This window comes from Hetaerina americana, unplaced genomic scaffold, assembly GCF_022747635.1.
Source record: "Hetaerina americana unplaced genomic scaffold, ioHetAmer1.1.p SCAF_4, whole genome shotgun sequence".
Taxonomy (NCBI): Eukaryota; Metazoa; Arthropoda; class Insecta; order Odonata; family Calopterygidae; genus Hetaerina; species Hetaerina americana.
The window spans coordinates 78,700,490-78,714,926 of NW_027286985.1; the positions used below are offsets into that span (position 1 = coordinate 78,700,490).

At 43.3% G+C, this 14,437-nt stretch overlaps 1 protein-coding gene across 4 annotated transcripts in view; it reads left to right on the forward strand.

The window, feature by feature from the left end:
• The first annotated feature begins 787 nt into the window (after positions 1-787).
• Positions 788-14,437, forward strand: part of LOC139691991 (uncharacterized) — a 347,699-nt gene continuing 334,049 nt past the window's right edge. For 2 of the 4 annotated variants that reach the window (XR_011701704.1, XR_011701703.1), the window contains exon 1: positions 788-1,827. Coding sequence is in view for 2 of the 4 variants with exons in the window: in XM_071589988.1 (XP_071446089.1) it covers positions 1,744-1,827 (84 nt within the window). In the remaining 2 variants the exon portion in view is untranslated. The remainder of the gene's footprint in view (positions 1,828-14,437) is intronic. The other 2 variants (XM_071589988.1, XM_071589985.1) reach the window with 2 other exon arrangements.

Here is a 14,437-nt window from a genome sequence, read left to right on the forward strand (position 1 = left end):
ACCGTTGCGGGTGGGATTACTCGCGGGAGGGATCAAGTGTGCGGCTCTATACTCCCTCTTCGCCCCCCCACTGTTTCTGTTGACACTGGCGTCCTCTCTCCCTTTCGTTTGCGTGTGCTGGGAGCGAGAGGGAAAGGGGGGTCGTTATCGCGTCGCGCGGTGGAACGACTCACGTCTTCCTTGTGCGAAGTGAACGGTGTTGTTTTCCACCCCTAGATTCACCCCTCAACCCCCTTTACTCCCTGACACTGCAAAATAAGCGGTGTTGTTCCTTTTATTTTTCCAACCCCCTAGAGACCCTTTTGCGGTGTGCCCCTTTCTAAACCTAGAGCACACGGGAGAAAGGGTATGTTTGTGTGTAGTGCGAAAATCCGAGAGAAAGGAAGGTGAGGGAGGGAAGTGGTGTTCATCCCTCGCTCGTTCGTATCCTAGCAACCGAATCCACCCTCGCTTTCGGCCCACTCTCTCCCTTCCACCTTCACCCCCCCTCACCAAACCTCGCCTCCCACCTCTCCGCTGCTGCATCGTCGCGTGCCACGGCGCGTGTGCGCCTGTCGCGGCTGATACGACGCGCCTCCCCGTCCCGATCCCCCGTCCCGTGCTCTGCCCCCCCCCGCCCCGCACACCTCGTCGCTCCCGAGGGGGGATCCCCTCTCCTCACCGCACCCCCTCTCCGCGATCCGAGAGCTACCCTGCCCCCTCTCCCTGCTTTTACCGACGACGCCAGTTTGCGAGGGGAGAGAAAGAGAGAGAGAGTGTGTGAGCAGAGCGACGCTCGTCAACGGCGCGGGGCGACCGAGAGACGAAGACGCCGACCCACGGCCCTGCTCCCCTCGGACGCCCGCCCACTCTAGTGTGCCGTGTCGGCCGGTCGCCTCCCTGTCCGTCTAAAACATCCCTCCCTCCCCATTCCATCTTCTTCGCCGGAGGAGGGCCAGGGAGAAGATAATGGCATCAACCCCCCGGTCGGCACAAGCTACGTCGACCCCCGACTTGGCCATCTTCGCTGAGGCGACCTCCCTTCCTGAGTGATAAATAAATTCGCGGGAGGCGAAAACTCATACGCTTCTTTGGCGGGAAGAGTTGTCGTGGTCTTGTTTCACCCATCCCCCCCTACCCTAACATTCGTCCGGCTGACGAAACCTTGTTACTACGGTACCACTTGTCTTTGGTGACTTCCGCTGCCGCAAAGAGGGGTTGATGAGTCGCCGCTGATTCCTGCGCTTATATTAAATTTTACGTAACGCATCCTACCTCCATCTCCCCTCCGTCCGGGAGCAGCTGACCGGCGTGCGATCGGCTTCGCCCACTCCCTACCCACAGAGCGAGAAGGGCGCGCGGGAGCGAGAGGAAACTGGGGCGGCCATTCGCAATCCGTTCCTATTCCGTCGACTCGATCTCTCTTCTCTTTCTCCCTCCTCCACGCGTGCTGCAGTTTTGTTTCGTCGGTTGTCGGCCGCAACACGAGGGGATGCGTCGTCAAACGTCCCGAGCACCCCGTCTGTTGTACTGAAGTGCGCGCGTTCTCCGTGCCCACGCCACTGGGGAGTGAGTGAGGGGGATAGCGGGGAGGAAGGACGTTGCGGAAACGAGAGGGTGGAAGCACCGTCGGAGGCTGAGGGGGAATTCCGGAACATTTTCGTCGGAAGCGAGTCCCGTTGCATGCGGAGGAGCGGCGGATAAAGGCGGCCGAGGAGGGAACCCCGAGACTTCGGTGGGCGTCCCATTTCCGTGGAGCCGGCTATGATCCCGTACGCCACCTGCCTCTGCTTCAGGGGCAATGGCGGTGGGGCGACCTGGAGGCCCGTGGATCAGGATGACGACAAGGTGAGTGCTCGCTTTTGTGCTCCTGATCCAGTTCCCTTGGACTGCCCTCTTTCTTTTGTCTGAACGCGCCTGGAACCGCCCCCTTTAAGCGTTTTTTGCTCTTGAAAAAAGTGTTTCAGCGCAAGGGTTTCTTTTCCTAAGAAGAGCCTACATTAGGGGTTGAGATGCCACCAAAGACAACACGGAAGCGTTGAAACACTTGTTGGTTTAATAAAATGATGTGGAAGCTATTTAATTCATTCCCGTGACACATTCCGATCCACCGTCTTGCCCAGTGCGTTTCACTTCATTCCGCTCATTTTTCAACCGGTCACTGCTGTCGTCGATACCAAAATGTGAAGGCATGCATTGAATACGATTAGTGAGTAAATAATTCGCAAATATTTTTTATATTACCTATATAACATATCTTATTCTCCTTCTAATTCTAGTGTTTATATAACACTATCTTATTCTCATCAATTCTACAAAAGCGCTAATAACAAATTATAAAAATTGCAAAAGGCCATTGTGGTCTTATTCAGGTACCATGAATGATCACGGAGTTGACGGGTGGGCCTCTGAATTCGTACAAAAAATGATTCAGATGGTCAAAATTTTTGTTTTTTGGATGCCGTAAATCCCTGGCCCTTCACCCCGTTTGCCTGCCTTTTTTGCGCATGTCTGATGAAAGGCCCCTTCATTCTCTCTTGAATTCTCTTGAAAGAGGTATTTTTTCTCTTGGAAGAGGATTTCTCTTTTCGTGTCATGTTTGCCTTACTCGAAAGTGTTCGGAGCGTTTTTGGGGAATTTTTTCGCCTCCCTCTCGAAGGTCCTGAAGGTGAGGATGGAACCCGTTTCGTCTCTTGCAGGGAGAGATTATTTTTGTTGAAATTCAGGACCGCGCAGCAGAATAAATGGGGTCAAACATGTATTTTTTGAAACGTAATTAATCCCTGGCACTATTTCACATCCACTACCTAGACGTGACCTCCGATGCAGATGCAATCAGTTCTGAATTCTCTTCTTTGTGACCACTTTTAAAATTAAAAGCGTAAAGATTTGTTTAGTTTTAATATGACGAGCGGCTCCATTTCATGTTTACACTCTTTTACAAGAATGTCTGCGATAACTATCATTTGCCAAGGATCGAACTTTGATGAGGAGACGAGATGTTTTAGGACAGGCGCTATTGCTGTCTTGTCGTGGCAAGAAATTCCTAAAAGGATCACTTTCGCGGTGGATCAATCGAACACTTAAGAAGTTAGTTGTTTGTGCTAAAGAAAGGCCAAATAAAAATAATGTTAACCCTTGCAGAACATTCTTTTACATGGTATTTAAGTGCCAGAGACCATACGTATTCATGAAAATTTGTCTCGCGTAATTCAGTCTACTTCATTGAACGGATGTTCTCTTTTCTTCACCTAACTAATGTTCCCCATAAACAATGATGACTTTGCTCTATGGTGATTATGGTGCGGAATGATTTTGAAGTAGAGCAGGAAAACTAAATAAATTAGCCGAGAGCAAAATGCGAGATCTGGCAGGTCCTTTTCCACACCGTATTTTCTCACTTCGTCAGCCTTCCATTGAACGGCATTCTCAAGACTTCGACCTGGTGACACACCCCCTTTTCGCTCTGCTCTTTAAACGTTAAGGCACTCTCATTCCGCGACACATCTAAGGAACGCTGCTGCCAGACCTTCTGCTTAATCAGTTGATCAGCAGATAATAAGAATTTTTTTGACCGTTTCTTGGGAAATGGGACGAAGTGTGGATTTTCCTAATCAAATCTTTTATCTGTGACGTTATGCTTAAAAGCACGAGTGTGGGAACGACCCGCTGAAAATCCACACAGTCACAATCTAAATTGAAATTTATTTTTATTTAATTCAGTCAATAGATTAACCTTTGATGCCCAGTTTTAAAAGTTCTTCCACTCTTTGTAGATAAAGGAATAGACTAATGCTGCGGTTAAATATCACCCTCCATGCAAATGCCGAGACATTGCTAAAATGCTCTAATTGAGAAAATATTAAATAATTTCCCCATAACATTGAATTAATATGCGTGGAAATGACATCATTACGTCACACATAGGTGAATAGAAGCTCTTAGTAATGCAGAATTTCCTTTCATTAAAAGATCATTTAGAAAATCTACTTTTACTCTTTGCTTAGTAGTGAATGGGGCCATATAATTAATCATCTGCATTTCATTCTCATCGGATGACATTAAATACGAGTATGCTATAAAAAATGGAATTAACTTTTTCATCCCCAAGGTTTCACTGAAGTAGAGTCCGACTGTATTTCTCTCAATGAAAACGAAGAACATTTATTACATTAAGTGCTCCTTTACGTTCGCTTTCACTACTTCAGATTTTATCCAATTACGAAAGAAACAGAAAATACTGTAATTATTTGTGCTCATGCCATAAATTCCGACAGTAATTACATACAAAATATTTACACTCTCCTTGTAACTATAAATTTCCCTCCAAAGAAATCGTCCGCTATTCGAAGAATGCCGTAAAACTAATGATTTAAATTTTGCTAAAATGACCATAAACTAAGGTTGAAAATCATATGCGGGTACCTCTTCCACGGCCAGGAAGAACAAAAAGGAAACATTTGTGTTGAGGTTCATATATTTTTGTAATGCTTTTACTTTAATTGACTTCAAACTGAAATGCTGTTGGCCTTCCGAAATAATTCTTCAAAATTTCTCAACAGTACGCACTTTTTTTCTTGCCCTGAGTCATAGAAGAATTTCATGACGGGGCTGGAGGGGAAGGGGGGAAATTATGTTGGGACGGCTGCTGTGCTGACGTACATATCATCGAAAGCTACTTGGTTTGCTTCTACTCCCAGTGGGGGTGGATTTTGTAACTGGCTTCGCCCGCCTCACGACCTCAACTTTTCGACGGAAGTGTATGTGAGTGTGTTGAGGGCAACGAGAGCTTTTTACGATGCATCTGTTGACCCCCGGGGGTGCTTTTTTGTCGTGGAGCGGGTGAGACCGCAGGGAGCCAGATTTCCCTCCACCTCTTGTGATCTAATTTTTTTTCGGTCAGTGCCCACCCGCGCTTCTACTCCGAGTGGCACCTTTCTGTTCTAAATTTTTTTCTGCATCCTCGTCGTGTACATTTAAGGCTGGACTTACTGGACTTTAATATCGTTAATAAAGCAACTTTCGTTAGATCATATGTGAGAAAATTGTATGAATACAGTCCTCCATATTTTTCTATCCAATGCTAATTTTTTCACTCCTAGATTATTTAGCCAGTCTTACCAAGAAAAGCTCATCGCTTTAATTTATTTGGCTGACAAAGTAGGTTTTGGACGACCTGTGAACAACTATCACTTGCTGCGTAAACATTAGTTTAATTCTTTCTGTGAAGACTTAAAGCGGAATGGTGTTGATGAATATATTTCTGTTTGAGATTTCATCCGCGTATAATGTTTTCAACTCTACGGTTTCGCCTACGTTCCAATCGGCGTTTTCGTCGTATATGAGCACGGGTCCCTTGTGGTCTTATAGTTGTCTCCTTCTTATTTCCACCCCAATAGTTGACCATGATTAACGCTTTGTTTCCCTTTGACGGTTTAAGATGCGTTACCGAAGGTTGGACGTTTGATCATTCGTTCTCTTTAGAAATCATCAGGTTTCTTAAAAATCACAATAGCATCCTTTATTGAAGTTGGGAAATATCAGCCCTTTTGCTACCGCTCTCACATTTTTGACTTCACTGTCGTGAGTGAGTTGGTCCATCCCAAATGTGTTTTACGACTGCCGAAAAACTAGTTTATCAATTTATTGAGGGCTCTGATGTTCTCGCTGGCAGTATTTCAACACTATCGATGTCCTGCCGAAACCAGGCTTGGAAAGACGGCGAAACTATCGAGTGAACGTCATTCGCAGATGATATCACGATCAGGAATTTATTCTGAAATTACTCTTCCCACATATTATTTCCGTGACAGATCTTCATACAGTTCATCTACGATCATGTCGTTCGAAAATCCTCCTCTCTATCTTCCTGTTAACCGTTAATCTATCAATCTGCATCTACTGGAGACTCGTTTTATCCATTTTTCTCCAACGTCAAAAAACGGATAAGGATGGTGCGGTGGCGGTAGTACTGGCTTCCCACCCAGAGGACCCGAGTTCGAATCCCGGCGTCGTTGAATAATTTTTAGTGGTATCTCGATTCCTAATTTAGGTGCTTTGTGGAAGGCACTTCGAGTCAGTACGCCGTCCGTCGGATGGGATGTTAAGCTGCGGACCCCTCGGCGCCTTTCGTTAAGAGTAGGCTCTTGCCGACGCCGGGTTTCTCTCCACCATTCATCCTTTCCTGCCCAACTCTAATGGCGCAAATTATCTTCTCTGTCGGTCGCCTCCCCTAAATAAGACGACTCCAAGCTCAAATGTATTTATTCTCTTTGCTCAAAGGGTTTTGGTTCCATGTAGCTCCATTTCAAAGGATTAATTGTTTTCGCAACTACCAGTTGTAAGCTCCTAAAGAGAAATTACTTCTTTTTGAAAATACTTCTTTTGCCAAATAATTCTTCTCCTAATATCCCTAAATTATCTAAATTAAAATGCACTCGCTGCATATTTCATACTGGTAGGTCATTCATAAATTTGGCTTTGAAATTCCAGTGCAGTGGCTTTCCCATAGTATCTACAATGCTATTGAAGGTTGCATTCATTAAAATGAATTAATAATAGTAATAAAAGAAGGATTTTATCTATGCAGGAAATTTCTTTGACGTTGGCTCATTTTTATCGCAAATTTCCCCAAATGTTCGAAATATTTAGGATTCGGCTACTGCAATGAATTCAAATATTATGTATATTAAATGTCCCTAAGTCGTGGAAAAAATCGTGCTTTACTAACAAAGCAAATCGACCCTACTGTTTTGTTTGTAAGCAAAACGTTTTCGACGTCACAAGTACAAGTTACTCTTGAGAATGTCAACACATCAGGTATCATACTCATTCGGTGTAGTATTGCGTGACCAAATACACCTTGCTCTATTACGTCTAACATTGCTCTTAGATCTTCCTTGCCCCGTTGAACTACCTCTGGTTTCAGGCAAAAGATACATATCGCTGGTTCAGCTGGCCAATTTTACTTCTTTGTAAATTTACGGAAATTTAAAATGCACCTAGAGTAAATTAAAGTCGTAGCATCGTATGAGCTGCGAAAGGGCTACGGTCCAAATACTCTTTCGAAAATATTTTTTTTCGGAATTTGGACATTTACAATACTTTATAATACTGTGGTTCACATCTATTCCGAGCTACTCCACGTCTTATTGCTGAAGGGAAATTATATCTGACGCTTGCTGTTTAGCAATTGAAGAAATTCATAAGCAGAAAGCTCGTAATTCTGAAATCGTATATGGTTTTCTCCCATTTGAAAATTTAGCTTTTTAGGAGTATAAACTATGCACTCTAATAAACCATCCAATTGTATGAACGTTCTCTCTGTTTCTTTTTTGCTTAGTATTGAACCAATCACACTCGTATTCACTCCTAGGCCACAAGACAAACCGAACAACGGAAATGGAAAGTTTTTTGCATCTCCCAGGTTTCTGTTGAATATAGTTTTGATATATCTATTTTAAATTCGTCGCTAAGTTGGGAATGACGAGCTTCTATAATATTTTCAATGCTTATGGAATTTTTAGCTAGTTTTTTTAACTTCTTACCGTGATTGCCAAGATTCAAGCCTCTAAGATTGTTATTTTGGTACGTCTTATTCAATCGCTACTCTCTGTATTGGCTGTTTTACCTTAGTATTATTTATATTTCAAAAGGATCCGTGTATTCGCAAATAAAACATGTTTTACGCACCATGGAACCAAGTTACACGTTTATTTAGCATAAAATTCAGGGTAAGTTAATTTTATTCCCTTCCATGGAATTTCCGAGCGTATAAACTCCTTGAAAACAAATCCATCTACGAGCCACATCTTATGGTATGTGCAGCATTAAGATAATAGGAAAAACATCAGCTATATCGGTATGATCTCCAGTAAGATCATTCAAAATGAAAATTTTCCTGCTCGTTTGCGATCTTTTCTATAGCACATTGTGTCATCGATTTTTCGAATTCGTTGATAGAAACCGACGTGAGAGAAATAGCAATGCGGTGGGGGTCGCTATTGAATAGCTGGCATTTCTTCGCCTTTGAGCACTAGCTACGCAGTTGGAACGCGTAGAATAAGGCACTTTTTTAGAGTGGTTGATGGTTAAAAGTATCTGCCAAAAACTAATACATGTTGCTATTCCAGGAGAAGGTAATTTCCCTGCGAAGAGAAAAAACTAGAACATTTGAAAATGTGGGTATTTACTGTGGAAAAGGTGCGTCGTATTCAGTGAAAGGAGCTCAAGAGCACAGTCCTGACTGGCTCAAACTAAGAATGAGCTTATGTAGAAGATATATCAACTGATATAGGAAGATAACAATGATGCAGTGTGTGGAAAGACCCATGTGTAGTGATACTCTATTGAGCTCAGAATAGACGTATGGATTGACAGACCATCGAAATATTACAATCCTTGGCAACCTGGTGCTGGAGGAGGATGCTGATGTGTGGAACGAATGAAGTTCAGGGGAGAATAGAAGATAAAAAGGCTATTTGGGATACAATACCGAAAAGAAGAACTAGATGGATTGGAAACACCTTGAGAAATTGGATTTGTGAGGAGTATAATAGAAGGGAAGCCCCCAAGAGGGACATAAAGGGACAACCACTTACAGCGAATATAAAGGCAGGAAGGGCCAAAAAGGAGGAGTGTTCGAGAAACAGAGAATTATGGGAAAGAATGGAGGGTCACTGCCAGCCAATCTTTTAATTGAACGACAAATGACGAAGGTTCCGCCATTGAGAATTGTTTATGCAATCGATTACGTACTAACGGATGAAGTATGTCGTCGCATTATTGTACCACACAGTTAATAAGACGCGAACATGTTGGGATACGAAAAGTCGTCGAACAGGTGACGGACAGTATTGCCGTTGTTTGGACTCGACCCGCTCTTCTCTGTGGACAGGTGCTTTGAACAACCCTAGGGGAAATTCATGTCCTTCGTACTTCGGCGTGAAAACCGATCCCTGTGGCAATTTCAAGTGCGCTAATCGTCCGAGCGACTTTTTCTGGATAAGGGGCGGATGCCTCTCATTTCAGGCCCGGTCATCGGAGTTTTTCGGAAGTCTTCGCTTAGGACTACTCATGACCGGGGGCACCTACGTCATTCACCCCAACCGCCGGAATCAGAAGGCGGCCGGGCAATATTTCAGCCATCCCCCGCTTTCATATTCACGTCCATTCTTTGAACAAGTCTCCCTCCCCCTCATCCCTACTCCGTCTCCTATATCTCACGCTCTCGTAAAACAACACCATTCTTTCATTATTGAAGAAATGTGGCCGTTTGTTATCGGAATCACCGCGATATCTATTCTCCTCCCTACCTATCCCCTGACTCTCCACCTTCCGCCCACCGACCATCCCATGTCCGTTATTCTCAATATCTCTCCCTCTCACTACTTCCTCCACCTCCATCCGTGATTACATTCAACCTATCGCGCTCATCCGTCGAGCAAGCCTTCCATCAAACCCCTTTCGCTGCTTGCCCCCCACCTCCTCTCCCGACAGCTCTTTCGCCTTATCTCGTGCCCACCGAGCGTGGAACAGCGACGTGGTCGTTGCGATGTTGTGACACTCAAAACGCGCGCGCACACACACAGACCCACGCAATCACGGCCACATGCACGACATAGACATGCGCGCGCCTACTTAGGTGTGCCCGCGAGAAATTACGGCGGTCGGTGTGGGGGATACGTTTTTACGTGCGGTCGCGCGTACGATAAGTGATTTTGTTTTGTTTCCCTGCGTCGAGGATGTTCGGGCCTGGTGAGTGACTCGGACCGGGAATGGGAGCGGCTCACTTCGAGAGTTGGTCACTTGACCACTGTGTAATCGTCAGGGTGGTGTTCCGTTAAGACATCCGAACTGTTCAGTTTTTGTATTACTGGAGGAGGGGAAACCGCTGAGAAAGGTTTGCAACTGTCTCTTTGACCTCATAAGAGTTAGCTGGGACACCGTTTATTCGGTGTTCGGGTGTGCTAATAGTCCAACTGAACTTCGAAGTGATCGTCAAACTCGTCTCCACTGGGAAATTTTGGACAATGATTTTCAAGTGGATTGTTGGCGAAGGTTTTCGCCAAGTTTTGGATTTTTTGCGCACCAGAACTTTCTGGGGAACCGCAGGGGACAAAGGAAAAGAAACAGCTGCCCTCCCTTCACATCCTGTTATGTGAGTTTCACCCTTTATGAAGTTATCCCCTGACCAACCTTCGGGTTAATTCCTGTGATGCTTTGGGGTTTAAAAATCTCAGTAATCGGAAATGAACGTAATCATTCGTTGCTAGTGTCGACGCTCCGGCAATCGTTTGCACTAAGTGGATTCGTTCGAAGGAGGATTTATGGTTGCTCCACTTGTCCTTGCTTCAACATTGTTTTGCGTAGGAGGAAATTTCAAGCTCGAAGTTCAGGTGTGCGCGCAGGACGCCCCAGACTTTCGTCAGAGACATCTGTTTGGCAACTTCTCACCGTTCCTTGCGGAGGGTGTGATGCCAGCGACGGATTTCACTCCCCTCTCTCAGGTAAGTGCACGTGGTTGTATTTTCATATCAGTCGTGAAAAGTCCTTTGATTGTCGACCTGTTATTGCTCGGAAACAGGACTCGTGACACCTGGGTTAGGATAAAGGGAGAGGTATATCGTGATACATTCATCGCCTGTTTATTTTAAGCGTTTGTTACACGCCGGAGGATTTTATCTCATCGAAGTATTACTGGGACAGAAATGTGGACTGGTCAGGAATTCTGTAATTGATGAATATGGTATGGGAAACGGCATTTAATATCTGGTCTGACTAAATTAATTGTGGTTGTTGCTTGTCATGAGACTTGTTAAGTATACCTTTTTTGTCATCAATATTTTCCGGAAGAGATATGGCGACGGTTGAGTTAAGCATTTATGCCAGATGGCCTATATTGTCACAGATGGAGGAGTTCACGCATTTGCAATGTATTTGGAAAGGAACAACAAACCTATGGGGACACTATGGGGAAGATGAAAGTTAAGAGGGATATAAAGCAGTCGATAATAAATGAAAGGTTTCGCTCAAGTAAAATCATAAAAAAATATTTTAAAAAAATATTTTCACTTGGTTTTTCTTGTTATAATTCGGAAAGTTGGTCAGCAGAGTAAACATATATTAATTGTCATTTGAGACCAGAGGAGGATGCATCTAGACATCAAGGAAGACTGACGGAATTGTGTTAAATATGCTTTGGGTAATGAGGAGGTTGTTGGAAAAAATTTGAAAAAGACCGAAATGGTGAAAGGAGGAGATGCTGCTGGAAGTACTGCGACGCTGGACGAGGTGATTGAAGTTATCAGTGCCCGAAGAAGTTTTAGTACAAATGGCGTTTATGGATTTAAGTTTTGCTTGAGAAGTTCATATTTATTGAGTTATGTTTTCGAGGCCATCCAGGGTGTTCCTATTGTATATTATATTTCTTCCTTTAGTATATTGGACTTCAGTGTAAATTATGTTTCCTCGATAGCTTAAGTGGTTAGAGCATCAGCACGGCAAATCGAAAGATCCGTGGTTCAAGTCCCGGTCAAGGAAATATTTTTACACTTGTGACCTGCTCTATTCCGCCTCTCCTGTATTCGTCCTTTATATGTGTTCCTATCTCTTTTCTTTGTATCTATTTATATGTGAATGAATATGGCGGGTTTTCGTGTTTCTCAGAAATAATTTAATCTTTAATTTAAAATCAGAAATAATTAACATCCATCCACTTTGATTCTGCCCGGATGCATTGCAAACACCTTGAAATATACGTAATAGTGTTCACGAGCCATGCCTAAATCCATCTCTACATGACGGACTGCGTTATATAATACTTATAGTGTTCACTTACGTAGTTGCTCGTTTATGTTGCTCAAATTATTTTTCATTCTAGTTTTTCCACCATGAGGTTTGTTTCCTTCTTCATTAGTAAGTATTTTTTATTTTTTTTTCAGATATACCTTATAGTTACTGTTGGGATACATCTACCTAATTTTCGATGATTATTGGTTTCATTTCTAAGGTTGAGTCAAATGTATGCATGCACTTGCGCATGCTTCAATAATATAAGCGAATCATTATCTTAATCAATGCTATCTGTTCAGTATTCTTCATTTTAAGGACCAATTACGACGTGATTCACCCACAGCTATTTAAGTAAAAAACCAGTGCGAAATTCGTAATCTCGTTTTTAGAGGCCGTCGCACCTAGAGATAGTCCTCAATATATTTTTTGTGCAGAATCATGACCATAACCATAAAACTTTATTTCTGAAGGCCTTAAAGTCTGAAATAATTGGCTTCCGATCCTACAATCCAACCACCTAATTCGGGAACATTTCGTCTTTTTTATCGCTGCCCGTGCCCAACTGATTCAGTCCAAGTTATTAAACAGTCACATAATTGGGTACAATTTATTGAGGAAATAATGGCCACAGAAGGGAAAACTTACTTTTTTTTTAATTACGAGATCGCCAAAAGGCGTCTGGAACACTGCGTAGAAAGTGGAATGATGTTATTGTATGAAGGACACGCTCTTAGTTTCTCTGATCTCCGCTTCATGCTGTGCTCGTTGTAGGGCCTTCACTTAAGATTAAGGAGATAAGAGACTGGAGAGCAGGAGCGCACCGATCTTTGTTTTTTTTCCTCGACTGTGACAATGACGTCGACCTTTAATCTATTATTTTTCTCAATACTATTATTATACTCATTATAATAATAGTATTGTATAATAGTATAATATAGTACTCATTATAATAATAGTATAATACTCAAAATACTATTATTATTCTCAAATAACCTTTACATTTTAATACAGAATATGTGCCTCATGAATAATATCGTAAGGTATATGTGGCTTAGAAACGCTTATTTTTGCTCTCTCACGTCTGACTGTACCATTAAAAATTTTGGTAAGTCACCACCCTGTCTAGGTCTACGTCGTCATAGTTATGCTAATACATTGTTGGTTCCATATCATTAAACAGTAATAGTTTTACCTTAATATAGGATAGGAACTTACGACTTTCTCATTCCCTAAAACTATTTGTTTTCCCAAAATCTAGAAACAATCATCGATGGAACAACACTTTTTGAGGATCATCATGTTTAATGTAGACAAGCGGTGAATGTTGAAACCGCTTGATCGTTAGAAATTTATGCAGGAGTAAACTATAAGGCAAGACTTGAATAGATTGGCTGGTAGCTTAAAGAACATAGTCCTAGCTGGCGGTAAGGTATCAGTGAAGATAGAAGAGAATTGCATTAATAGCACCCCACAAGTGATCATCTGTCACTGGACGTCGAAAAAATAGAGAAATTATGATCTTCGGGCAATGGCGTAAGTAGAAATAATCACGGAGGGTTCAGGTTTGGTTGTAGGAGGGTATAATGCTCTCTACCTTTGTCGGCAGCCGGACTGTTACTCCTACGAAGTTACCTGTATTTCTTCAGCCAAGTTATTTTTCCAAATATCATTTCAATTTTATATGCGTACCTATTTTATATTTTTACCATCCCTTATCCACATCTACTCCACTTCTACTCTTCCATTTGCGGCGAGTTGATTTTGAACTTGTTAATTTGGTAATAATTTTACAAGAAAAACGGGAAAACTTTAAAAATCATCCCGTTGAACACGTTAGCGAACATTTTCATTTTACGCTAGAAGTGTTTTTTTAAATATTTGTTTGCAACAAAATGTTTTTTTTATTTTTTTCTACAAAAATCTTAAATGTTAATCTTGTTATAATCAAAACGTTTTCTTTTATATTTTCACTATCTACTAAATGTTTTTGCTTGTACTTGTACGTTCTGCAATTAGTTTTTCCCTGGCATTCCCCTAAGCAAAAATCAATGTTACGCCGAGCATTGAATTGCAAATATGAGTAGTCCTCAGCTGAGTCCACCATGCCCTTGTGGGAGTAAAATTTCCTGGGGATGTGGTGATGCAGTTTGACCCTTGATCTCAAGCCCTCCCCTGGCAAGGCCGCTCTTTGATGGCAACAATCGCGAGGGGAAACGTTGTTTTGCGTCGTCTGTGCATGTATTGCCGGCGCGTCGGCCGGGTGTGCATGGATGAATCTTTCCTGGGGAGAGTGTGGGTGTGGGGTGTCGGGATTGTGTGTGTAGGGTTGTCCGGAAGTGGGGAGGGAGTGGCGCGAACGATGGGGGAGTGAGGAAGGAAAGGAGGGGATGGTGTCACTATCGACCCGGGGGATGCGAGGAAACCTCGTCGACGGGAATTGTGTTCGGCACGCGGATCTAGTGCCTACCTCGGCTCTCCCCACCAGCACGCCAACACGCAGGCAAGACGGACACAAGCGGATAAACACGCGCGCCGCGTAATCGCGACGGTGTGACCCCTCTGTCACTGCGTCCGACACGTATTCCCGAGGGATGGAGAAATCCCTGATTTCGACGGGAGAGGGAATTAGAGAGATGTTGCGGGAGTGATTTAGACGGATTTTTCG